The sequence below is a fragment of the Geotrypetes seraphini genome, chromosome 19 (genome assembly GCF_902459505.1).
Source record: "Geotrypetes seraphini chromosome 19, aGeoSer1.1, whole genome shotgun sequence".
Taxonomy (NCBI): Eukaryota; Metazoa; Chordata; class Amphibia; order Gymnophiona; family Dermophiidae; genus Geotrypetes; species Geotrypetes seraphini.
In genome coordinates, this window is record NC_047102.1 from 19,794,120 (window position 1) to 19,818,584 (window position 24,465).

Consider the following 24,465-nt stretch of genomic DNA (forward strand, 5'->3'; position numbering starts at 1 on the left):
AGTGAAATATTTAATTCCTTTTTCTCAAACTCATTTAATATGTCTTTACTAAAACATGTATCCTCCTGTTGACGGTCAAAAAAAGGAACTGTTAAAGACCAACTAATCTAAGAAGGGAATAAATTTATATATTTGATGTTATATTAGAAAGAAATTCAAGTGATGTATTTAATTTCAAATGTTTTATTATTTGTACACTTGATGTAAGATTAAAAATGAATAAAGAATTTAAAAAAAAAAGAACTGCATCAACAAAACAGTGCTTTGAATTTTAAAATAAGAAGCTGAAGAAAAAAAAAAAAGAGAGGTGTCTAACAAATGAAACATTTTAAATGTTTTTTTCTTTTAGCTAAATTTACCTTGCAGCAGCTGTTGAAAGTAAATCCTGCCTACAGAATTACAGCTAATGAATTGGTTGACAACCACTGGATAACAGTAAGTGCAACACTGATTTTGTTCACTATGTACGTATTTTTAGAATACAAAAATTAGAAATTTTAAACATCTAATTTATGAATTTAACTGAAATGTATAAATCTCATGAAGATTTACCCCTATATTATAGGGTTAATTGTATCAGGTCAGCTTTGTGCTGAATAGCTAACCGAGTAGCATCCTTTTCCATGTGCCGCAGGTCACCTGAGGAGGGGTGGGAGCCATGGGCTTAGCCATCTCTGATATCTCCAGGGCAGGGGACTGCAAGTTGCCCTTTTTTTAGAGAAGAAATCCTTCTGGAGCCTCTAAATAGTGATTTTGCAAAATGCAGAAGAGTATTTGCTGCAGAGCATAAGAAAAGGTTAAGATGAGTCCCTACACTGGTCCTTTGGGTCTCCTGCAAAGAGTTTTACCCCAGACTTTGTTAGCATACAGTAGAAAGCATTCCTAAATGATCAGGGTTCACCTGCACTGTCGGGGGCATTCTAAGGGCTGCGCAAGAGGGATTTTCCTCACAGAGCACTCTACTCTTGGAAAAGGAGGATGTGCAAGACCCAGAAAGCCAGTCAGGTAGAGACTGGAGGGATTCAGGATCTGAATATATGCCTTTATTGTTCCAGAGTGACCAGTCACTCCTGGGGACTCTGGTTCTCTGGCTGAGACAGTTAGTCAAGAGGCGGTGGTAGCCCTTGACCAGGGGGAGGACCCCACAGTGCGTCAGAGTTTTAAGTCATCTGCACTGTTGGAGTTTATTATGGTTTCATTGTGGGAATTATAGTTAGAACCCCTGCAGACCCCAGCTTCTTGGTGCTCAGCTATGAGCAGTGCCAGGTCTCTGATCACGTTTTTCTTTCACATCCAGACTTCAAAGAGCATTGGGACACCTAGAGAGTTCCCTGCGGGTAGCAACTCTTTGTGTAGCCTAAAGTGGATGCACTGGTGGTGAAGGTTATCTAACATACTTCTCTACCTAGTGAAGGAGGGATAATTTTAAAGGATGTGCAGGATTGAGGGGTGTGTTTTTTCTTAAAAGACAATTTGAGGCCTTAGCTCTGGCGACTAAGGCTGCAGTAGCAGTCTCCTTCATGGCACGTGCTTCCCATACTAGGTTACAACGGATTCCATGAACAGATGATGTATGCTCCCATTTTGTTCTGGCAGGAGTGGATTATGTGGCCAAAATGCTCTGACATTAAGAAAGTTTTCTTCTTATTTCATTTCTGCCAGTAGAATGGTCTGGATCAGACAAGGGGTGGGGGATTCAGCATCTAAAGCCACTCTGAGCAGGCTTCCTTTTAAATGACAGATGCTCTTTGAAGGTCTGGATGAGCTTGTGGCCAGTGTGGCAGTTCGCCACCCTAAGACCTTATTGGTCAGCAGACCTCGGAGTTCTAGAGGGTCTGGTTAACGTACTTTTTGTGGATCTCTGAGATCTTGTCTGAATTACAGAGCTCAGAGATTGTATGAAGGATCGAGACAGAGGTTTGGTAGTACCAGAAGACCTCAAGCCTCTAGGTCTTGCGCAGCGACATTCCTCAAGAAAGCTCAGTGATACTAGGCTGACTGAGCCTCCACAGATATGTGGCAGGAAGTCAGCTTTCTGGGAGGCTTGGATTCAGATCAGCTTAGACTGCTAGGTCCTTGAACCCTGTTATAGGGTCCAAGAAAGGCTCTGTCGACTAGAGACCAGTTCTGGACCTGAAGTCAGTAAATTACGGCATTGAGAGTTCCTCTCTTCCGCATGGAACTGCATGATCAGACATTGCGATGGAGGCGCCGGGGGGTATTCCTAGCCTCTTGGGATTGGATGGAGGCCTATTTACACATTCCCATTTTCTGGACCATTGGAAGTACTTGAGATTCCAGGACCTGGAAAGGCATTTCCAATTCTCCGCCCTGCCTTTCAGTCAGGCCACAGCACCTCACACACCCTCCTAGGTAATTGTAGTAATGATAGTGTACCAGCGGGAAAGCAGAGATCCAGGTGCATCTGACCTTGGATGACTAGCAGAGCAGGGCCCAGTACAAATCGGAAGAGGAGCAAGCAGTGGCACCGGTAGTCCACTTCTTATAAGACCTAGGCTGGATAGTCAACTTCAAGAAGAGTCACTCCCGAAGGATGTGGTAGGGCAGGACACGCTATAGGGGTTCAAAGAAGGTTTGGATAGATACCTACAGGATAAGGGGACTGAGGGGTACAGATAGACATAGAGATAGGTATAGGAAAGGCAGGGACAAATAGACATAGAGATAGGTACAGGAAAGGCAGGGACACTTAGTAGGTCAGGACCTGATGGGCCGCCGCGGGTGCAGGCTGCTGGGCACGATGGACCTTTGGTCTGACCTGGCGGAGGCAACTCTTATGTTCTTAAAACCAGCTCAATGCCTGGAGTCGTTAGGAGTCAGGTTCAACAAGGCAAAGAACCATGTTTGGCTCCCAGAGCCACCCCAACAGAAGCTCAGGGAATAAATTACTCACTGCTTGATGATGCCTGCTCCTACAACTTAGCACTACCTCCAGATTCTGAGGTCCATGGCAGCGACAATAGATGTAATCCTTTGATCGAGGGCACATATATGGCCACTACAGGATTCCCTGTTGTCCCACTGAACCCCACAGAGGAGATGTAATGGTGCAAGAGGACATTGCTTGTGGTTCCTTGGTTTAAGAGGCAGGCTCATCTGTCCCGCCCTAGATGCAAGGGACGGCTTTGGTACGTTACCTGTTGTCTGGAATCCTTTGCTCTTTGCAGTACAAGGGAAAATTAGGTTCTCACCTTGCTAATTTTCTTTGTAGTAGAAGGGCAAAGGATTCCAGATGCTCAGCCCTATCAGTTAATTCACCTGTTTTCTGCCTTGTGTACATAAGTATATCCAGAGCTGGGGCTTTCTTTTGCCAGCCAGAGAAGGGATAGAATTTAGCAATAAAACAGCTCTTAGATAGGGGATGAGTCTTTCAGAGCTCCATTTATGTCAGTGCTGGTTATAGTCAGACCAGTGAGTTGTTAGTTCCCCCTACAAATTTTCATCTTATTTATTAACAGTTTTTATCATATGTCTTACAGAGCAGAACAGACTTAATTTGTTGGGAAGGTTCCCCTTGCATTTTCTTGATTACAGTTGTGTTCAACTGCTTTGGTACAAACTGAAGGTGGTAGAACAGTCCATTGGGAAGGAGGTGTAGCTGAAAGATGTGATTGACATCCTTCTGCAACAGTTCATGGAAAGGTGGTATTCACCTACTGTCTGGAATCCTTTGTCCTTCTACTACAAAGAAAATTATTGAGGTAATAACCTAATTTTCCCTTATGCTGCTTATACTAGGAATAAGCAGTGGGTTTCCACAAGCCATCTCAATAATGGCTTATGGACTTTTGTTTTAGGAAATTATCCAAAACTTTTTGAAAACCCTGTTAAGCTAACTGTAGAGAAAACAATCATAGGTAAGTTTCCAACTTTATTTCTTCACTCTAATTTGGCCCCATACCAACACACTGTTTAAGGTCTTAAATTTAAGTATCTAGTGGAAACAGGCTTTTGAATTTAAAAGCTCAGCACAATTCATTTTTCAAGGTGACTGATTTAAGCATCTAACTTTTTAAAGTTGGACATTTAAATCCTTTGAAAATTGATCCTGTCAAATATAAAAATGACTGGACTTTATAAAGGTAAATTAATGCTAATCTTCAAATGTGTTTGTGTTAACTCTATTTTAATATAATGAGCTGCTTAACTTGAATCTGCATATGATTACTATATAAGCTTATGTTAACTCTTTGTTAATGATAGTAGGTTAAGGGTGAATCCAAAGATACAACAAGTGGAACACAAGTTCTGAATGTTCAGGAAACTTATAGTGCAAAACACATTATTAGTTCCAGAAAGTCATTTAATAACAATTAAAAACCTCTTGATATAAAAGTTATACAGTAATGTTATACAGTAACTAATAAAGTTTTGCAGTATAAGTTTCCTGAACATCCAGAACTTGTGTTCCATGTGTTGTGTCTTCGGATTCATCGTTATTTTTGTGGAACATTGCTATTTTCGTTCAGGTTTTGTGTTTGCTCTTCTAGTAGGTTAAATGCTATGTTCCCATTAACTCACTTTTGTATGTTAGTCACATAGTATGGTCCCAAATAGTCATATTCTAAAACAGTCACATTATAAAATTCATTCCTTTCATTTTAAGTTGTATTGCATATACACTGTTAAAGCAAGCAATATAAATTGTTATTAATTTTGAGGGTGAAACCAGCGTGATAAAGAAGCCTAATGTTCTGGAAATGATGAAGGAATGGAAGAATAGCCAGGATGGTGATGAAGGAACTAGTTTGGAAACAGAATGCAATGGTCCAGCAATCCGATCGGGACAGGACACCCATACTGTAAAATCCACTGAAAAAAGGGCAAGTCCAGTGAGAAGCAATGGTACCCCTAAACTGGTCCTAGACACTGAAACAGACAGTGGCAGCAGCAAATCATCCATACCAACAAAACATGTAACAATAAACACATGCCAGCAAGATTTAATTGCATACATTTAGTTCTGCATGGTTCTGTAGTACTATTGTAAAAGGGCACCGTCAAATCATATTTGGGACACAGCAGGTTGCAAATATGCATGTGTTACCCTTTTTAACGTATTACAGCCTTGGTGTATATCATCCAGAGAAAATATTTTCATTGAATACACTCACATTTCTTAAGATACAGTTTGTTGTGTATGCTCAAAATTTGCTGCTTCTCTGTCATGCCTGTATGTATTTATATATTTTTGTTGGATCCAGTATAATTGCTGAACATTGTTTATATTTAATTTGATTATCTGGGAATTCAAATAGTTATGAAATAAAAACCAGTGGCAGAACTCATGCTGGGTGGCTATAAGGGCAAGGAAGGGAGATGATGGGAGGTAAGACCAGTGTTTGAGGTGAGATTGTTGATGGGGTAATTTGCAGGTTAGGAAAACCAAGTGGTTCATATCTGGCAACTATGTAAGGGTTTGATTCATCAACATTCATTTTGGCTTCTTGAGTCAAACTCAAAAAAGCAACTGTTATAAAAGCTGATTTTCTTATCATCATGCTAAATTAGCCCAGGTGAGTGGGTTATATCCATAGACCAGCAGATGGAAGCAGAGAACAGTGAACATTCAGTGATGTCATCACCAATATACATTGTGGTGCAGCCCTGGAATTTGCCGGCAGATGATGCAAATTAGACTGGTGCAGTAGGATATTTTTTGTGCAGGCCCGACTCTCTAGGGCAGGGCTGCCCAAGTCCGGTCCTCAAGATTTACTGGCAAGCCAGGTTTTCAGGATATCCACAATGAACATGCATGAGAGAGATTTGCATACCAAGAAGGCCAAATCTCTCTCATGCATGTTCATTGTGGATATCCTGAAAACCTGGCCTGCCAGTAGATCTCAAGGACCGAACTTGGGCATCCCTGTTCTAGGTGGTAGTGCAGTGTTTCTCAACTCATTCCTGGAGTACTCCCTTGCCAGTCAGATTTTCCATAGTGAATATGCCTAGACTTGATTTACATACACGGCCTCCATTATATCAAATTTGTTTCATGCATATTCATTTTAGATATCCTGAAAACCTGACTGGCAAGGGAGTTCTCCAAGACAGAGTTGATAAACATTGGTGAAGTCCACAGACTGTGACTCTTAAAATAGAGTCCCTTGGCCCATGTAGACTCTCAGAGATTGGTCCATGGACCTTCTTCCTGGTTGAACCCAAAGGATTCTGGCCCTTTGTAGCTCCAAGCATCAGCTTTTGGGCTCCTGTTGTATATGGCTAACTGTGAGAGGTCCCATGAGGCCTCTGCCAATGAAAATGAGTTGCTCTCAGCAATTTTCCTGAGGGGTTATGCCTGGGGGATAGGAGGTTCTCAGGCCTCAGCCTTCAGGTCTTTTGCCTGGTGAGGTGGACATTGGCAAGAGTTACATATGGGGTCTCCCAGCCCTCCACCACACACCCCTTTTGATCCTTGTGCCCTCATATCCCCCTGCCCTTGACACTTGAGATGTTCTGTGCTCCTTTCCCTTCCAGAGAAGGGTAACAAAAATGATAAAATGATTGGGATGACTTCCCTATGAGAAAAGACTAAAGCAGCCAGGGCTCTTCAACCTGGAAAAGAGATGGCTCAGGGTGGATATGATAGAGGTCTATAATACACCGAATGGAGTGGAATGAGTAGATGTGAATTGCTTGTTTACTCTTTTTCCAAAAATATTAGGACTAGGGGGCATGTAATGAAGCTACTAAGAAACAGATTTAAAACAAACCAGAGAACATATTTATTCACTCAATGTGTAATTAAACTGAAATTCATTGCCAGAGAATATGATGAAAGTAGTTAGCATAACAGGGTTTAAAAAAAGGTTTGGGAAATTATTAAGATGGCTTGGGGAAATCCACTGCTTATTCTTAGGATAAACAGCATAAAATCTGTTTTACTCTGGGATCTTGTAACCTAGATTGGCCACTGTTGGAAACAGGATACTGGGCTTGATGGACCTCAAGTCTGTCCCAGTATGGCAACTCTTTATTTTCTTATGAATCCTTTATAGCTTTTCTTTTCTTTGTTTAAAAACAAATATATTAGAAAGTACAGGAGAATGATGAGGAGCAAGCTGAAGGCAGCCTCACACTAACAGCGCTAACTGGTGGGGTTGGGGTGGCGGTGGGGGATTCTCCAATGCTGTATGGAGGGGAATTCCCAGAGCTGGAATAGCAGACAGGGGACAGTGCCAGCATAGGAGAGGGTCCTGTATTGCTGCAGCAGGCTGGATGTGAGACACAGAGATCCACGATTCCTGGGATTGCTTGTGTGCTGCAGCTGGAAATGGGTGGACTCATAAATTTTTTTAGAATGCAGTCTGGTGTAATGCCACCAGCTATTGCGTTTTAAAACAGGAAACTGTCGTGGGCCAAGGTAGCAGAAGGATATCACATGAGGTGACAGCTTGGGAGGGTTTCACTGGAGAAGGGTGCCCTGTCCTGGCCTGTGGATTTCTCATGTGTGGGAGAAGTAACCATCTTGGCTTTTATCCCAGGACAAGCAGGCAGCATATTCTTGACTGATGGGTGACGGCACCGACGGAGCCCCGGTACGGACAATTTTAGAGTGATTGCACTCTAAGAACTTGGAAAGTTCTGGTAGGCCGCACTGCGCACGCGCGAGTGCCTTCCCGCCTGACAGAGGTGCGCGGTCCCCAGTTTTCTAGTTTCCGCGGAGCTAAGAAGACGCGTTTCTCTCAACGGCCTTTGTGAGAAAATCTTTTGGTTTCTTCCCGCTCGCGTAAACGTTTGAAGGAGATATTATTTCCTTCATTTCTTTTCTTTTCTTAAAAAAAAAAAAAAAAATTTATTGTTTTTTTCTATCTTTTTCGTTTTTGCCCCGGCGGGGCCTATTGCCACCATCGAGGCCTCGGCCTTCGATTTGGCTGAAGCCGTCTTTACATTCATGCCCCCTCAACCCGGGTTTAAAAAGTGCCAGCGGTGTGCACGACCAATTTCACTCACTGACCCACATAATTGGTGTCTACAGTGTCTTGGTCCCGACCATCGAGCGTCTACCTGCACCTGCTGTGCGACTTTGAAAAAGAGAACTCTTAAAAATAGAGAGATCCAACAAAAATTACTGTTTGGTGCCGAAATGTCTGATTCTACCACACCGGCACCGACATCAGCTCCAGCGCAGTCTGCACCCACATCATCGACGCCACGCGATACCGCGTCGGTGTCGACTCCTTCAGATAAGCCGGCTAAGAAGCCTTCTTATCTGAAGGAGCGTCCTCCGGTCTCGATGGCAGCGAGCCCAATCCTGCCGACCTCGAGGCGCCCATGGAAGCGCTCCGCTCCAATAGAGGTGAGCCCTTCCACATCGGGTTCCTCATCCTCGGGGCGTAGAGCGGCACCACAGGTACCACAAAAGAAAAAGGCGGTATCGGTGCCATCCCTTGAAGAGCGTATAGCTGCTGTTCTGCAGACGCAACTTAAAGAACAGTTCTAGCACCTCCTGCCTTCGCTCCTGGCACCGAATCTTCCGGCACCAGTTCGGTCTGAGCCACCGGTACCGACAGTGGACCGTCCTATTTTATCGACTTCCACTTTGTCGGTACCGGTTCAATCTGTTTCCTCGGTCTCCATGCCGATTCTTGCACCGGAGCCGAGAGCTCACCATCAAGCTGTACAGACTTCGGCTCCGGTGCATACAATGACATCCCCCGGTACCGAGTCAGGCAGGTCAGGGAAATCTCTTCGCAAATCCCGTCATTTAGAGCCATCCACACCGGAATCTCGAGACCGGAGTTTTCAGGTTCGAGATCCTGATTTGTGGGGGGACTCAGAGGATCCTCTTCTTTCTGAGGGGGAATGCTCTTCTGGTGATGAGGACCCGTCTGCTTTGGGACCCTCCTCTAGACCAGATGTGTCTTCTTTTTCTTCCTTTTTGAAGGAAATGTGTGATTCCCTCTCCATTCCTTTGGAGGCTGAGTCAAAGAAATCCAAAGCTTTTCTGGATGCTCTGGATTTTGACCAGCCTCCAAAGGAATATCTTAAGTTACCTCTCCATGACATCTTGAGAGAGACTTTTTATAAGAATCTAGAATCTCCTTTGACTATTCCTGGAGCTCCTAGAAAACTGGATTCTTTGTATAACGTCATTCCTATTCCTGGGTTTGACAAACCCCAACTGCCTCATGAGTCCCTTTTGGTTGAGTCCACCCTCAAAAAGTCTAAAGGAGCTAGTGTGTATGCTTCAGTCCCTCCTGGCAGAGAGGGAAAATCCATGGACAAATTTGGGAAAAGACTATACCAAAATGCGATGTTAGCCAATAGATCAGGAAATTACGCATTTCATTTCTCTTTCTATCTTAAGCAGCTTATTCAAAATCTCACTGCTTTTGAGAAATATCTTCCTGATCGGAAAAAGTCTGCTTTTCACCAAACTTGTTCTTCTCTTTTACAGCTTCGTAAATTCATGGTCAGATCAATTTATGATACTTTCGAACTGACCTCCAGGGCCACAGCTATGTCTGTAGCCATGCGACGGCTAGCCTGGCTTCGGGTTTCAGAACTCGACGTCAATCACCAGGATCGACTAGCCAACGCGCCTTGCTTGGGGGATGAGCTGTTTGGAGATTCCATGGACTCCACCACTCAAAAACTATCGGCTCATGAGACTAGATGGGACACTCTGCTTAAAACTAAGAAGCCTCCACCGTCCAGGCCTTTTCGTCCACAATCGACCTACCAACGTAGATTTGTGGCTCGTCCTCTGCCTCAAGCTGCACAACAGCCTAGACGTCAGAGACAACAACGACCAGCTGCTAGACAACCTCAACAACAGCAGCAGGTAAAACCTCCACCTTCACAAAAATCTACTCAACCCTTTTGACTTGGTTCTCCAGGACATAGCCAGTCTTGTTCCTTCTACCCATCTTCCACAGCCTATAGGAGGACGCCTTACTTATTTCATAAGCCGTTGGGAATTCATCACGTCTGATCAGTGGGTCCTAAACATCATCCGCCACGGCTACTCTCTCAATTTTCAGACTCTACCTCCTCCAAGTCAACCAAAAGAGTCTGCTTTGAATTCTCCTCAGTCTTCCCTTCTTCTCCAAGAAGTTCAATCTCTCCTCCTTCTGAACGCCATAGAGGAGGTTCCTCTAGATCAGAAGGGGCAGGGATTCTACTCCCGTTATTTTTTTAGTCCCCAAAAAAACAGGAGATCTCAGACCCATTCTAGATCTTCGCGATCTCAACAAATGCTTGGTAAAGGAGAAATTCAAAATGCTTTCTCTGGCCACTCTTTACCCTCTTCTCAATCAAGACGACTGGCTATGTTCCCTCGATCTCAAAGAAGCTTACACTCATATACCGGTCAATCTGGCCTCCAGACAGTACCTACGCTTCATGATCAATCGTTGTCATTACCAATACAAGGTGCTTCCCTTCGGTCTTATATATAGTAACATAGTAACATAGTAGATGACGGCAGATAAAGACCCGAATGGTCCATCCAGTCTGCCCAACCTGATTCAATTTAAATTATTATTATTATTTTTTTTTTCTTCTTAGCTATTTCTGGGCGAGAATCCAAAGCTTTACCCGGTACTGTGCTTGGGTTCCAACTGCCGAAATCTCTGTTAAGACTTACTCCAGCCCATCTACACCCTCCCAGCCATTGAAGTCCTCCCCTGCCCATCCTCCTCCAAACGGCCATGCACAGATACAGACCGTACAAGTCTGCCCAGTAACTGGCCTAGTTCAACCTTTAATATTATTTTCTGATTCTAAATCTTCTGTGTTCATCCCACGCTTCTTTGAACTCAGTCACAGTTTTACTCTCCACCACCTCTCTCGGGAGCGCATTCCAGGCATCCACCACCCTCTCCGTAAAGTAGAATTTCCTAACATTGCCCCTGAATCTACCACCCCTCAACCTCAAATTATGTCCTCTGGTTTTACAATTTTCCTTTCTCTGGAAAAGATTTTGTTCTACGTTAATACCCTTTAAGTATTTGAACGTCTGAATCATATCTCCCCTGTCTCTCCTTTCCTCTAGGGTATACATATTCAGGGCTTCCAGTCTCTCCTCATACGTCTTCTGGCGCAAGCCTCCTATCATTTTCGTCGCCCTCCTCTGGACCGCCTCAAGTCTTCTTACGTCTTTCGCCAGATACGGTCTCCAAAACTGAACACAATACTCCAAGTGGGGCCTCACCAATGACCTGTACAGGGGCATCAACACCTTCTTCCTTCTACTGACTACGCCTCTCTTTATACAGCCCAGAATCCTTCTGGCAGCAGCCACTGCCTTGTCACACTGTTTTTTCGCCTTTAGATCTTCGGACACTATCACCCCAAGGTCCCTCTCCCCGTCCGTGCATATCAGCTTCTCTCCTCCCAGCATATACGGTTCCTTCCTATTATTAATCCCCAAATGCATTACTCTGCATTTCTTTGCATTGAATTTTAGTTGCCAGGCATTAGACCATTCCTCTAACTTTTGCAGATCCTTTTTCATATTTTCCACTCCCTCTTCGGTGTCTACTCTGTTACAAATCTTGGTATCATCTGCAAAAAGGCACACTTTTCCTTCTAACCCTTCAGCAATGTCACTTACATACATATTGAACAGGATTGGCCCCAGCACCGAACCCTGAGGGACTCCACTAGTCACCTTTCCTTCCTTCGAGCGACTTCCATTAACCACCACCCTCTGGCGTCTGTCCGACAGCCAGTTTCTGACCCAGTTTTTGCCTCCTCTCCAAGAGTATTCACCAAATGTCTGATTGTGGTGGCTGCCTTTCTACGATCTCACCACCTTCAGGTCTTTCCTTACCTGGACGACTGGTTAATCAAGGCCAATTCTTCTCAGACTGTTCTTCTGGCCACCAACCAAACCATCAGGTTTCTTCAGCTTCTGGGGTTCGAGATCAATCTACCCAAATCTCATCTCATCCCCACTCAGAGACTTCAATTCATAGGAGCTGTCTTGGACACAGTCCTCATGAGAGCGTTCCTGCCATCCAACCGTCTTCAAACGCTTCAATTTCTATGTCAGCAGGTGCTTCCACAGCGTTCCATCTCAGCAAAGCAAATGATGATTCTCTTGGGTCACATGGCGTCCACAGTTCATGTCACACCCCTCGCACGTCTTCACCTGCGCACTCCTCAATAGACCCTTGCTACTCAATGGTCCCAAGCGACGGATCCTTGCTCACGTCACATATCTGTGACGTCATCTCTTCGTCAGTCTCTACAATGGTGGTTGGTATACTCAAATCTATCCAGAGGTCTTCTGTTCCATCAACCTCCTCATCAACTAGTCATCACCACTGATGCCTCTCCTTATGCATGGGGAGCTCATTTGAACGAGTTCCAAACTCAAGGCCTTTGGACAGCCCAGGAAAAGAAGCATCACATCAATTTCCTGGAACTCAGAGCGATGTTTTATGCCCTCAAGGCCTTCCAGCATCTTCTCTTTCCTCAAGTTGTCCTGTTGTGCACAGACAATCAAGTTGCGATGTACTACATCAACAAACAGGGTGGGACGGGCTCCCGCCTCTTATGCCAGGAAGCCCAGAAGATCTGGACTTGGGCCATAAATCACCATCTATTCCTAAAAGCTATCTACATTCAGGGAGAGGAGAATTCCTTAGTGGACAAGGTCAGCAGAATTCTCCAGCCTCACGAGTGGACACTCGATCCTGTAACTCTACAATCCATCTTCGCTCAATGGGGCACTCCTCAGATAGACCTCTTTGCAGCTCCTCACAATCATCAGCTGCCCCTGTTCTGCTCCAGACTCTACTCTCCTCACCGTCTAGCAGCGGATGCATTTCTCCTCGATTGGTCCAATCTGTTCCTGTACGCTTTCCCTCCTCTGCCTCTCATGTTGAGAACCTTGTTCAAGCTCAAGAAGGATCAAGCAACCATGATTCTGATTGCTCCGAGGTGGCCCAGGCAACATTGGTTCTTCTGCCTCTGTATCCTTCTCTGCTTACACAGCATCAGAAAACCCTTCTACATCCCAACCTACAGTCGCTGCACCTGACAGCTTGGTATCTCTCGGGCTGACTTCTCATGATACGCTCTTGTCTCAGCCTGTTCGTTCAATTCTGGATGCCTCCAGGAAACCTGCCACTCTGCAATGTTACCATCAGAAGTGGACACGTTTTTCTTCCTGGTGTCTTCTTCATCATTATAATCCAACTTCCCTTGCAGTGGAGACCTTGTTGGATTATCTCCTTTCTTTGTCAGACTCTGGCCTCAAGTCCACTTCAATCAGAGTCCATCTCAGTGCTATAGCGGCTTTTCATGAGCCAGTCCATGGAAAACTCCTCTCAGCTCATCCCTTGGTGTCCAGGTTCATGCGGGGTCTTTTTAATGTGAAACCACCTCTTAAAGCCCCTCCTGTTATCTGGGATCTCAATGTGGTTCTATCTGCTTTAATGAAGCCTCCATTTGAACCCTTGGCTACTGCTTCTTTCAAGTTCCTCACTTGGAAGGTGCTTTTCCTTATTGCTCTTACCTCTGCCAGGAGGGTCAGTGAGCTACATGCACTAGTTGTGCATCCACCTTTTACAATCTTCCACCATGACAAAGTGGTTCTGCGTACACATCCAAAGTTTCTCCCTAAGGTTGTCTCGGAATTCCATCTCAACCAATCCATTGTTCTGCCTGTCTTCTTTCCGAAACCTCACTCTCATTCAGGGGAACAGGCTCTGCATACTTTGGACTGTAAACGGGCTCTGGCTTACTATTTAGACCGTACTAAGCCCCACAGATCATCTCCCCAACTATTTCTATCCTTTGATCCGAATAAATTGGGACGTCCTGTTTCTAAACGTACGTTGTCTAATTGGCTAGCAGCGTGCATTTCATTCTGTTATGCTCAGACCGGACTGACTCTGGAAGGTTCTGTCACGGCCCATAGAGTCCGAGCCATGGCAGCATCTGTAGCTTTCCTCCGTTCCACTCCTATTGAGGAAATCTGCAAGGCTGCTACTTGGTCCTCAGTTCATACTTTTACATCTCATTATTGTCTGGACGCTTTCTCCAGACGGGATGGACACTTCGGCCAATCTGTTTTGCAAAATTTGTTTTCCTAATGGCCAACCTTCCCTCCATCCCTCTTTTTGTTAGCTTGGAGGTCACCCATCAGTCAAGAATAGCTGCCTGCTTGTCCTGGGATAAAGCACAGTTACTTACCGTAACAGGTGTTATCCAGAGACAGCAGGCAGATATTCTTGCGTCCCTCCCACCTCCCCGGGTTGGCTTCTTAGCTGGCTTATCATAACTGGGGACCGCGCGCCTCTGTCGGGCGGGAAGGCACTCGCGCGTGCGCGGTGCGGCCTACCAGAACTTTCCAAGTTCTTAGAGTGCAATCACTCTAAAATTGTCCGTACCGGGGCTCCGTCGGTGCCGTCACCCATCAGTCAAGAATATCTGCCTGCTGTCCCTGGATAACACCTGTTACGGTAAGTAACTGTGCTTTTTCAGTAAACAATAAACTATGATCTTGTAACCACTATCTCAGGTTCAGAAAACTTTTAAAAGCATTTCTATACCAAGACAGGGAGTCAACCTTGAAGTAACTGAAATGGTAATTGTAAAAGCCAATTTCTAAACTGTCTGAAGTAACTCCTAGGACAAAATGAAGAGCCAACGATGACCTACTTGTACTTATAATTATGTATTTGTAACTATGACCTAGTTACAATAGTTGTACTGATCTACCTGTACTAGCATCCCTGTTGAATGTATATGTCAAACTGTCCATTGTAACTTCCTGGTTAACTGACCCAACCTCTTGTAATGTAATCCAACCTTGAACTGAATAGGTAAAGGTGGAATAGAAAACATGATTAACATAACAGTGTAGCACCAAAGATATGTCAGTGGAAGCAACAGAGACTCAGAAAACTCATCAGGAACTGGGTGGGCCGGTTCATAGACAACCCCGCGAAAGACAAAGGCGCGCGCCAACAACTGAGCGCAAGACGGAGGCGCGCGCCGAAGAAAATTACAGTTTTTAGGGGATCCGATGGGGGGTTTTGTTGGGGAGCCCCCCCAGTTTACTTAATAGAGATCGCGCCGGCGTTTTGGGGGGTTGTAACCATCCACATTTTACTGTAAACTTATCTTTTTCCCTAAAAACAGAGAAAAAGTGAAGTTTTCAGTAAAATGTGGGGGGTTACAACCCCCCACAATGCCCCCACAACGCGGCGCGATCTCTATTAAGTAAAGTGGGGGGTCCCCCCCACACACCCCCCGTCGGAGCCCTAAAAACAGTAATTTTGTGCTACGCGCGCCCCCACGCGCTCAATTGTCTGGGCGTGCCTTTGTCCCGGCGTGCTTTTGACCTGACACCTGACACCGGCGCTTTTGACCTGACATTCTTCTGCTTTGGTTTGTCCTATCTGTGTTGCTGCATAACAGAGGTAAATTAAAGGAAAACAGAAAATTGAAAGATTGAAGTAGAGGCAGAAAATAGTAAGTTATATTTTTCCTCGAAGCATTTATAGAAATAGCCTTAACTTTAATTTATGATTCAAAGCATTGACATGGTTGGTTCACATTAGCAAGCTTTTGTATTTTTGTTATCTTCTGTAGTGAGGCAGCAGAGATATACGAGTACTTGGTGAAGCAATAAGATTGGCCAGTCGCACTGACACTTCTCTCAAAATCATATCAAGTGGAAAAAAGGAAACAAAAACTTTAAAAAAAGGGAAAATGTCAGCACAATATTAAATCTACCGTACATTATTTGCAGACTAAGACCTTTACAAAAATATTTGTTCCCAACTTTGAAAGTAAAATTTCCACATCTCACAAAAAGGACTCTTGTTCTTGAGAGCTAATGCTACATACCGTTACTTTATGAAGTACCAGTAGTCTCTGTTGCTGTTACTATATACAGCAGAACTCCTTGTAAAACAATTGTATAAAACTGAAATTTTGCTCAAATATACATAGGGCTCCTTTTACGAAGCGGCGTTAGCGGCTTTATCGCCCGTGACTTTTTATCACGCGCTAACCCCCCGCGCTAGCTGAAAAACTACCGCCTATTCAAGAGGAGGCGGTGGCGGCTAGCGCGGCCGGCAAATTAGCACACGCTATTTTGCGCGTTAAATCGCTAACGCGGCTTCGTAAAAGGAGCCCACACTGTTACATATATGTTAGAGAGTATATGCTTAAATGACAAAGAAAACAGACATCAACCCCATACTTCTTTTTCCACAGGGAAGCAAAAAAAAAGTTTTTTCAGGTTCCCTACCAAACGGAACACTTAGAAAGAAGGGATCAGGTCACAAGCCATCTAGTCCTGTAAGTAGATTTTGAAGCAAAATAATTTAAATGAACTCATGGGTAGCCATCTAATAACTGTAATGCTATTACTACTAACAATGAAGCAATATTTAGTTAGTTACATCCAAGTGTTTGTCTAAATATGTGTCTTAGGGCCTCATGTATTAGTATGCATTAACTAGGTTAATTCAAGTTAAGTACATAGGCGATAAATAAGCTCCACAAAGAATAATGAGGCCTTCAGGATTTAACATACATGAACTGTTTAATGTACTTTAATAAACAGTGCCCTTTTACTTTAAGGAAATACGAGGGGCCACTGAAATGTTCTCAGCCCAACCAACAAAGACACTTAGGGCTCCTTTTACTATGCAGCGGTAGCGTTTTTAGCTCTATGGAGGTGTTAGCGTCTAGCGCGTGCTAAAACCGAAAGCGCAGCTTAGTAAAGGGAGCCCTTAGTCCAGTGATTTTCCACTTTTTTCTTTCTGTAGGAAAAATATGGAACAAAAAAAATTGCCTTCAATGGAGACTGCTCCAACTTTGTTGGTTGGGCTGAGAACTTTTCAGCAGCCCCTCCTATATTGTATATATACATCCTCATCAGATGAGTGGATTTGTAGTATGATTTTGACACCCAAAGCCCGAATTCTCTAAACAGCGCTTTAACTTAGGTGCCGGCAGACACTCTACAGGCACCTAAGTGATTTTCAAGGCACCTACAAAAATGCCAGTACGCTTTCTGTTATGTCCCTTCCGGATTCAGTACACTAGGTATTCAGTCCCTTCCCGCAATCCGGGAGTTGCAGAAATCCAAACACTTTTCTGATCATATGCGCCTCCCACCTCAGAGAGAGAGAGTTAGAGCCCCCTGTAGTTTTCAGTTTCTGCAAGCAATCCATGCAGAAGTCTTTTGGATTTGCTCTGCATTTTTTTCTTATTTTTTTCACTTAAAGTTCATCTTTTTCGGTGGCTTGAGTGCCTTGAGACCCTTTTGCAGTGGTCCTCTGTCGGAAGAAAGAGGAGCCGGGACTGCTGTTTCACTGAGAAACTTTGATGGATCTGTGGAGCCAACCTGCTGTGTGCCACCCATTCCCCTGGAAATTTGCTTGCCCTCTGACCTTGTCAGAGGTTTAAGCACAGGCTGTATAGGTCCTGAGTAAAACTCCTCTGGGTTTCAGGGCACGGGCTGTGTTTCTCATCCCTGGTCGCATGGAGAGGATCTGTGGAGGCAGAGGTTACAGTTGGTGTCTGTCCAACTGGAAGTCTGAAGATCTTCAAGTCTGGTAATTTTGGAGCTATTCTGAGCAGAAAATCCTTTTCCTCCATTCAGCTGTAGTGAAAAGAACTGACAGGCAAGGCACTTCAGTGACTGTGAATATATCTCTATTACTTCCTATGGGAACTTCAAAGGTGGTCTGTGAAACTCTCTAAAACTCATTTTTGAGAGTTTCTGAGGGTAGGGTTCAGGTCTCCTACCTCTCCAAACTCCAAATAGCTTTTTATATTTGGAATTTGTTCATTTCTGCCGTTTTTGGTGTGAATTCGCTGGCGGTGGCCATCTTGGATTTTTATTTCAAAGTTTTATTTTTGCCTCAAAACCCTTCCATTTGTTTAAAAATAATTTGGGATGGACTTTCGAGCCTCTGATCTATCTAATGTGTGCATTGATTGCGCTGAATTGGTGTCAGATCAGCAACCATGTACCATGTGCCACATCATGCTGGGAGAGGGGGCAGGAGCTTCGGGCTTCACCTCCTTTGGGTCCTCAAGGGCCTGGGAGCAGGCCTGGGCCCATGATTTTGGGGAACAAATCCCACCCAGAGGCCGTTCTGGTGTCTGGTGCCAAACACCAGTGCTATGAGTCTGGAGACTCTTTTGGCACTGCTTGAGCACCTCAGCAGGGCCCTACAGTGGGCAAGGTGTAAATTTTCACCGGACTTTTTTTCAAATCCTCTGGAAAGTTTATTCTTCAGACCCAGCTCATTGGATGTAGCCATCAGGCATGTTGGTTTCTTCTGAACCGGTTGCGCCACGGTGTTGTCGTGCAATTGACATGGGATCGGTGGCCATTTTAAGGCGGCCACTGACAATGGTGCTGTTTTGAAATTCTGGCTCAAAATACATTGAAAATATTAGAGAAGAAAGAATAAAGCCATTGTTATGATGAAACAAATGTTCAATCAAACATAAAAATATGTTATCCAGGGTCTGAAAATCAATGACATGGCTTGAATTTCTGTTTCATAAGTTCTTCTGAATTTAGGTTAGAACGTATAAAACTGTGATAAAATATGGCATTTTACTATAGCTTAGTTAACTATAAGAGTCACTAACTGCAGGTTAATAAAGGAATAATGGTGATAAAGGAATAATGCAATTTGTAATCAACCTTTCAAGTTGCATTATTCTGCTCCCCAGAAGCATCAGGACGCCAACGTGCAGCTTGATGTTCCTGAGACGAGCTCTATTTGCTGGGGGAAGGTAGAGATTTTTCTCAAAAGCTGAATATATTGATGAAGCCAATGAAATGAGATCTGTCAAATAAGAGTGGTTATCAAATTGTGATGTGTCAAATTTTGTGATGAAAATGAAATGGCAATTTTAGCCAATGAAGTTTGATGAAAAAAGGTATAATATGATCATATTTCTTAGAATTAAATAAGAATCTGGCGGCAGTGTTTTGTAAAAACTGAAGATATCTGATTTGATATTGTGGAAGACCGGAATAAACAATGTTAAAGTAATCCAATCTTGTAAGAATCAGTTTGTTTATAAAATAATGGAGGGTGTTAAAGTCAAACAAATAGCGGACAGAACATAGACGATGAAGAACATGAAAATCATTCTTCACTACAGAAGTAATCTGATCTTTAAATGTCAACTGTGAATCAAAAATGGTCCCTAAATATCTCATGGAAGTAGATGGTTCTGTGGAAAAATCCCACAGGAGGGGGCAAAAAGCTGGAAACCACATAACTGTTCCAAAATCAACGCTCCAAATCACCTGGAGTCAGATACCTTCTTCCTTGACTGGGAAGACAAGTTTTTGTGTTTGCCCTCCAACTCCTCTAGTCAAGAATATTACTCAAACCGTCAAGAACCAGCCATCATGATCCTCATAGCACCTCGGTGGCCCCATCAACCATGGTTCCCTTTCCTCCTACAACTCAGCATACTTCAAATCTTTCCAATCTTACTGACACAGAATGAGGGTTCTCTCCTCCATCCCAATCTATATTTGTTAGCAATCAAAGCATGGTATCTCTCTCCCAACAAGTAGATGCTTTCTCACCATCTGCACCAGTGTCAGCCTTCATTGAAGCTTCTAGTAAACCTTCCACATAGCGCTGCTATTATTTCAAGGGAATTCGCTTCACAGTCTGGTGTAATCATCACTCGCTGGATCTGAACACATGCCCTCTATTGACTATTTGACTGTTTGACTATTTCCTGCACCTTTCCAACTCTGGTCTTAAAACTACTTCGGAGTTCACCTCAGTTCTGTACGTGCTTTCCATACATCACTAGACAAAAAAACCATTGTCTGTGCATTCTCTAGTTCTAGATTTTCATGAAAGGCCTTTTATCATATCAAGCCACCTCTTAAGCCTCCTCCAGTGTTGTGGGATCTTAATGTGGTACTTTCCACTCTGATGAATTCTTTTGAACCACTCTTGACCTCATTTCTCACTTGGGAAGTAGTATTCCTCATATCTCTTACATCTGCGTGCTTGTGTCAGATCCACCACAATAATGTAGTTCTTCGTATTCATATGAAGTACCTCCCAAAGGTCATCTCAGAATCTCATCTAATCCAATCTATAGTTCTCCCTGTCTTCTTTCGAAGATAGGGAGAACTATACTTTTGTAAATGTAAATGAGAGCAGAAAGACCAGTCTGGTCTGTAATTACATGCATTACAATTTCATGATTAAAATGTCCGCCCGGTACTGTACATAGATTCCAACTACTGGAGTTGCCTTAAAGTTCACTCTAACCTAGCCAAACCTTTCCCATTTGTGGCATTTAGACTGTGAAAGTCTGCCCATTCATATTCTAATTAGAGATTCTTTGAGTTCATCCCATGCTTTTTTTGAATCCTGTCATGGGTTTTCTCTTCACCACCTCCCTCGGGAGGACATTCCAGGCATCTAACACTCTCTCCTTGAAAAAGAATTTCCTAACATTAAGTCTACCACCCCTCAGCCTCAATTTATGTCCTCTAGTTTTACCAATTTCCCTTCTCTGGAAAAGATTTGGTTCTATATTAATACTTTTCAAATATTTAAATGTCTGTATGATATCACCCCGGTCTCTTCTCTGCTCCAGAGTATACATGTTGAGGTCTTCTAGTCTCATACTTCTTTTGGTGCAAAGCCCCTATCATTTTTGCCACTTTCCTTTGAACCAGATATGGCCTCCAAAACTAGACACAATACTCCAAGTGGGGCCTCACCAACGACCTGAACATGGGCATCAACACCTCCTTTATTCTGCTGGTTACACCTCTCTTTATACAGCCTAGCATCCTTCTGGCTATAGCCTCCAACTTGTCACACTGTTTTGTTGCCTTCAGATCCTCAGACACTATCACCCCAAGATCACTCTTCCAATCTGTGCAAATCAGCCTCTCGCCTTCCAGCACATACATCTCCCTTGGATTTCTACTCCTCAAATGCATCACTCTGTATTTCTTTGCATTTAATTTTAATTGCTAGAGATTAGACCATTCTAACAACTTTTGCAGATCTTTTTTCATGTTTTCCACTCCTTCTGGGGTGTCCACTCTATTTCTAATCTTGGTATAATTTGCAAAAAAGGCAAACCTTACCTTCTAACCCATTGGCAATATCGCTCACAAACATATTGAACAGAATCGACCCCAGCACCAATCCTTGAAGGGGGGGTAGGGGCACAGGGTATTCAGCCAGGCAGGAGGGAGTAGGCATCCCTCCTGCCATTTTCGCTGCCATGGCGGGGTCACGGTGCCAGTTGTTGGGGAGGGCAGTCAGCGTAGGAGGCTTTTTTTCTTTTTTTAAATGGAGCAGATTGTGCGTGTATAACACATGCACATCTGTGCCATTAAAAAAATAGAAGCCCTTACAGCAGTGACAGTGCTTCTTAGCGCTCTGTGAATGTGTCAATCGCTCACTGAGCAATTGATCTGTCAGGTTTGCATGCAAATGATTTGCACCTCATTTGTTAGTGTATATTCATTTCATCAGTATGTCTTTAAAAGGTTAGTGCATGCTAAACTAATTTAACATGTGTAAACCTAATTCTTGTTAAAATTTTTATATTAAAATTAATATGAGAGAGCAGAGGAAAATGCTAAACATAGTGAAAATGAACCAAAAATTTTTGCACTGTGCACATCCCTATGCCTTTTCAAGATTCTAAAAAACATGGCTTAGAGATAGGTGTAGGTCCCTAGGCTATAGGGCAGGGGTAGGGAACTCCGGTCCTTGAGAGCCGTATTCCAGTCGGGTTTTCAGGATTTCCCCAATGAATATGCATTGAAAGCAGTGCATGCAAATAGATCTCATGCATATTCATTGGGGAAATCCTGAAAACCCGACTATAGGAGATGATTGGTTTTGTGCTTAGTTTAGAGGTGGGTGAAGTTCAAATGATAATTGCTTTTGCAGAGGAGAAACGAACTATGGGGTGGGGGAGGGGGACGCTCCTGAGCGTCAGAGCTGTTACTGCCACGGCCGGCGCTAAAAACCGTGCTACTGTTTTGTAAAAAGGGGGGTATTTGTGGCCTAAAAGTGCCTGTTCTCACATCTTCACTTCATTGATAGTTGTATTTATTTTGTTGTTTTTAATGCGATCACTTGTACAATAAAAACACATAAACCAAACAAGAAGGAGGTGAGAAAAGGGAGATATAAGGAAATTGAAAGGGCGGGAGGGGACAAGCAAAGGTGGATATAGAGAAAAACAAAGAACATTCAGCAATCAAAAGAGTCATGCTTTTAAACATTTCTTAAACTTAGGAAAGTCATTTGAAAGTAGAGGTCAGTGGCTAGGACAAGGGCTAAAAATGTAGAGTTTCTAGAACTTTCCAGGCAAAATGTTGTAAGGGTCCATCCGCTTAGGCATTTTATTTGAAATGTTTCTTTTATAACCTCTCTTTTTGATTACAGCCCACAGCAGGTGGAAAAACATCACCACTGTCAAACATAAAGCGGATATGCGACAATCAAGAGCACTCTGTGGCACACATCACCCCTTCACTCAGACAACATCCCCCATCTTTGAAAGGGGATCTTGGCAGGTCTATTGCACCCGCAAGTCAGGGAATGGGGCATAAAATGAAATGCAGTCTAAGTGCTCCCCCCAGAACTAAAAAGATATAGGGCAGCCATCACCTATACCCTAATGGGACTAATGTAAAAAGCAGTAGCTGGTCTGGTTTTTCTGAGCTGTGTGATTTACAGAGTGCTCCTTATATCTGTTACCATGAAAGGTGTTGGATTTAGTGTGAAATCTATGACGAATAAATGACATCCATTGATAATCTGCTTAACAGCCTATGGATCACAGCATATCTTTATTTAAGCATGCATATGACTTATTTTGGGTAGACTGATGCTGTCTTCATAAATTCTGCTCTGATATGGATTCCATTAATCCATTTGTTGTGTTCTGCCCAGGAAGATAATTATTTTGTCACAGCCATCCTGAGGTAAGGAGAAAAGTAACAATCTGAGTTGTACTGGGGAGCTGTTTTGTACCATATGCCTACTGAAAATGTTTAAAGTTCATAGAGGTTGAACCATATACAGTACTATATTATATGTTCAAAACCAATGGAATGTATTATGGTATTTTCAGGTGAACATACAGTATAAATTGTACTGTAGCTTGTGAATCTTATCCTAACCTTGACAAACTGGAATTCTTAAGGTAGAATTTCCTAATACACTAGTAAAGTGTGTTCACAATAGTATTTAATCGACAATGCCAAGTCTTCACCATCTTTACTATAGTCTAGTTACATTTTCTGCTTAAAAGGAAGCTAAACTAGGGCTTAACTGCCCTTGATCTCTGGTATAAAATGTGGATGTGACTTGTTGTTACAGGAAATACATATTGCTGGGATCCAATTTCTATGCTTCCTTCATCAGTTTCTTAGTTCCGTTGAGAAAACTGAATGCTTTAAAAAAACAAACAAACCATGATATGTTTGTGGTTGTTGAAATGTTCATTTAAAGAGTCAGATTTGAAGGTGATAAATACAAGGTTTAGTTAAAATTTTTTAACTCTGCTGTTTTGTGATAAATGTTTTTATATTTTCTGTATGTATTTATTTTGGATGGTGCATGATTTGCAAAGATAGTGACTTGAACGTGATTTTAAATTCCTATGTTTGAACAAAAGATTTATTATTATTATATAACTTCTACTTTTAGAAGAGTTCAGTTTTGTAAAATGTAAATAAAAATCTTAATGTCTCTCTGCATTGAAATAAGCCATTGTATCTCAAAAGTTTTCTTTCAGTCTTATACTATTTCACAGTGATATATTCTTATAAAAATTTAACATTAACACATTCATTTCACATGTGTAATTCTAATAAAGATGCAATAACCCTAATAGTATTTGAAATATTGTCATTGTGTCATTATAAAATGAAATGCTTTATTTATAGGATATTAACAGCACTGTGCTTCTTGACATATTTATCATTGTTTGCAGCATGTATATTTTGTTAGACAGAATTTCAAAAGCTTCATTCTGATTGGTGCCTCCAAGTTCTGCTTGTCAAATATGGTCAAACACCCTACACATGAGTAGAACTCATTGTGGGAACACAAAAATCATCAAAACACAAACATATGAAACCCGATTTTGTGAAGGGACACAACACGGGAAATGGGACATTTAGGTTCATGATATTTTACAAAAGTATCTGCTGAATATGGAGCTTTTTGTAAAATAAATGTAATGACACCGGCAAAAACACATGCATTTTCAAAACTCTATTTAGAGGAAAAGCACCATCATTTGCCATCTTCCACACATAAATGCTAGCAGTCCAGAAAAAACTAAAGTTGGAAAAACAGTATAAATTGAAGTTTTTGCCATGAATTTGATTGTGCTTGATCAGAAAATAATTTTAAAATATTTTTTAAAGCCCATTCTGGGGTCCCTCAAAACCACTGATTACGCTCTGTTTTTCTTAAA

General features: G+C 42.8%; 1 protein-coding gene across 6 annotated transcripts in view; it reads left to right on the top strand.

The window, feature by feature from the left end:
• STK33 (serine/threonine kinase 33) overlaps positions 1 to 24,465 on the top strand; it is a 104,231-nt gene that overhangs the window by 73,949 nt on the left and 5,817 nt on the right. For 3 of the 6 annotated variants that reach the window (XM_033928904.1, XM_033928902.1, XM_033928903.1), the window contains exons 12-15: positions 350 to 435; positions 4,683 to 4,844; positions 16,207 to 16,290; positions 22,422 to 23,894. In XM_033928904.1, coding sequence (XP_033784795.1) covers positions 350 to 435; positions 4,683 to 4,844; positions 16,207 to 16,290; positions 22,422 to 22,634 — 545 coding nt within the window. In that variant the 3' untranslated portion in view covers positions 22,635 to 23,894. Of the gene's footprint in view, positions 1 to 349; positions 436 to 4,682; positions 4,867 to 16,206; positions 16,291 to 22,421; positions 23,895 to 24,465 lie in introns of those variants that run through there. The other 3 variants (XM_033928906.1, XM_033928907.1, XM_033928905.1) reach the window with 3 other exon arrangements.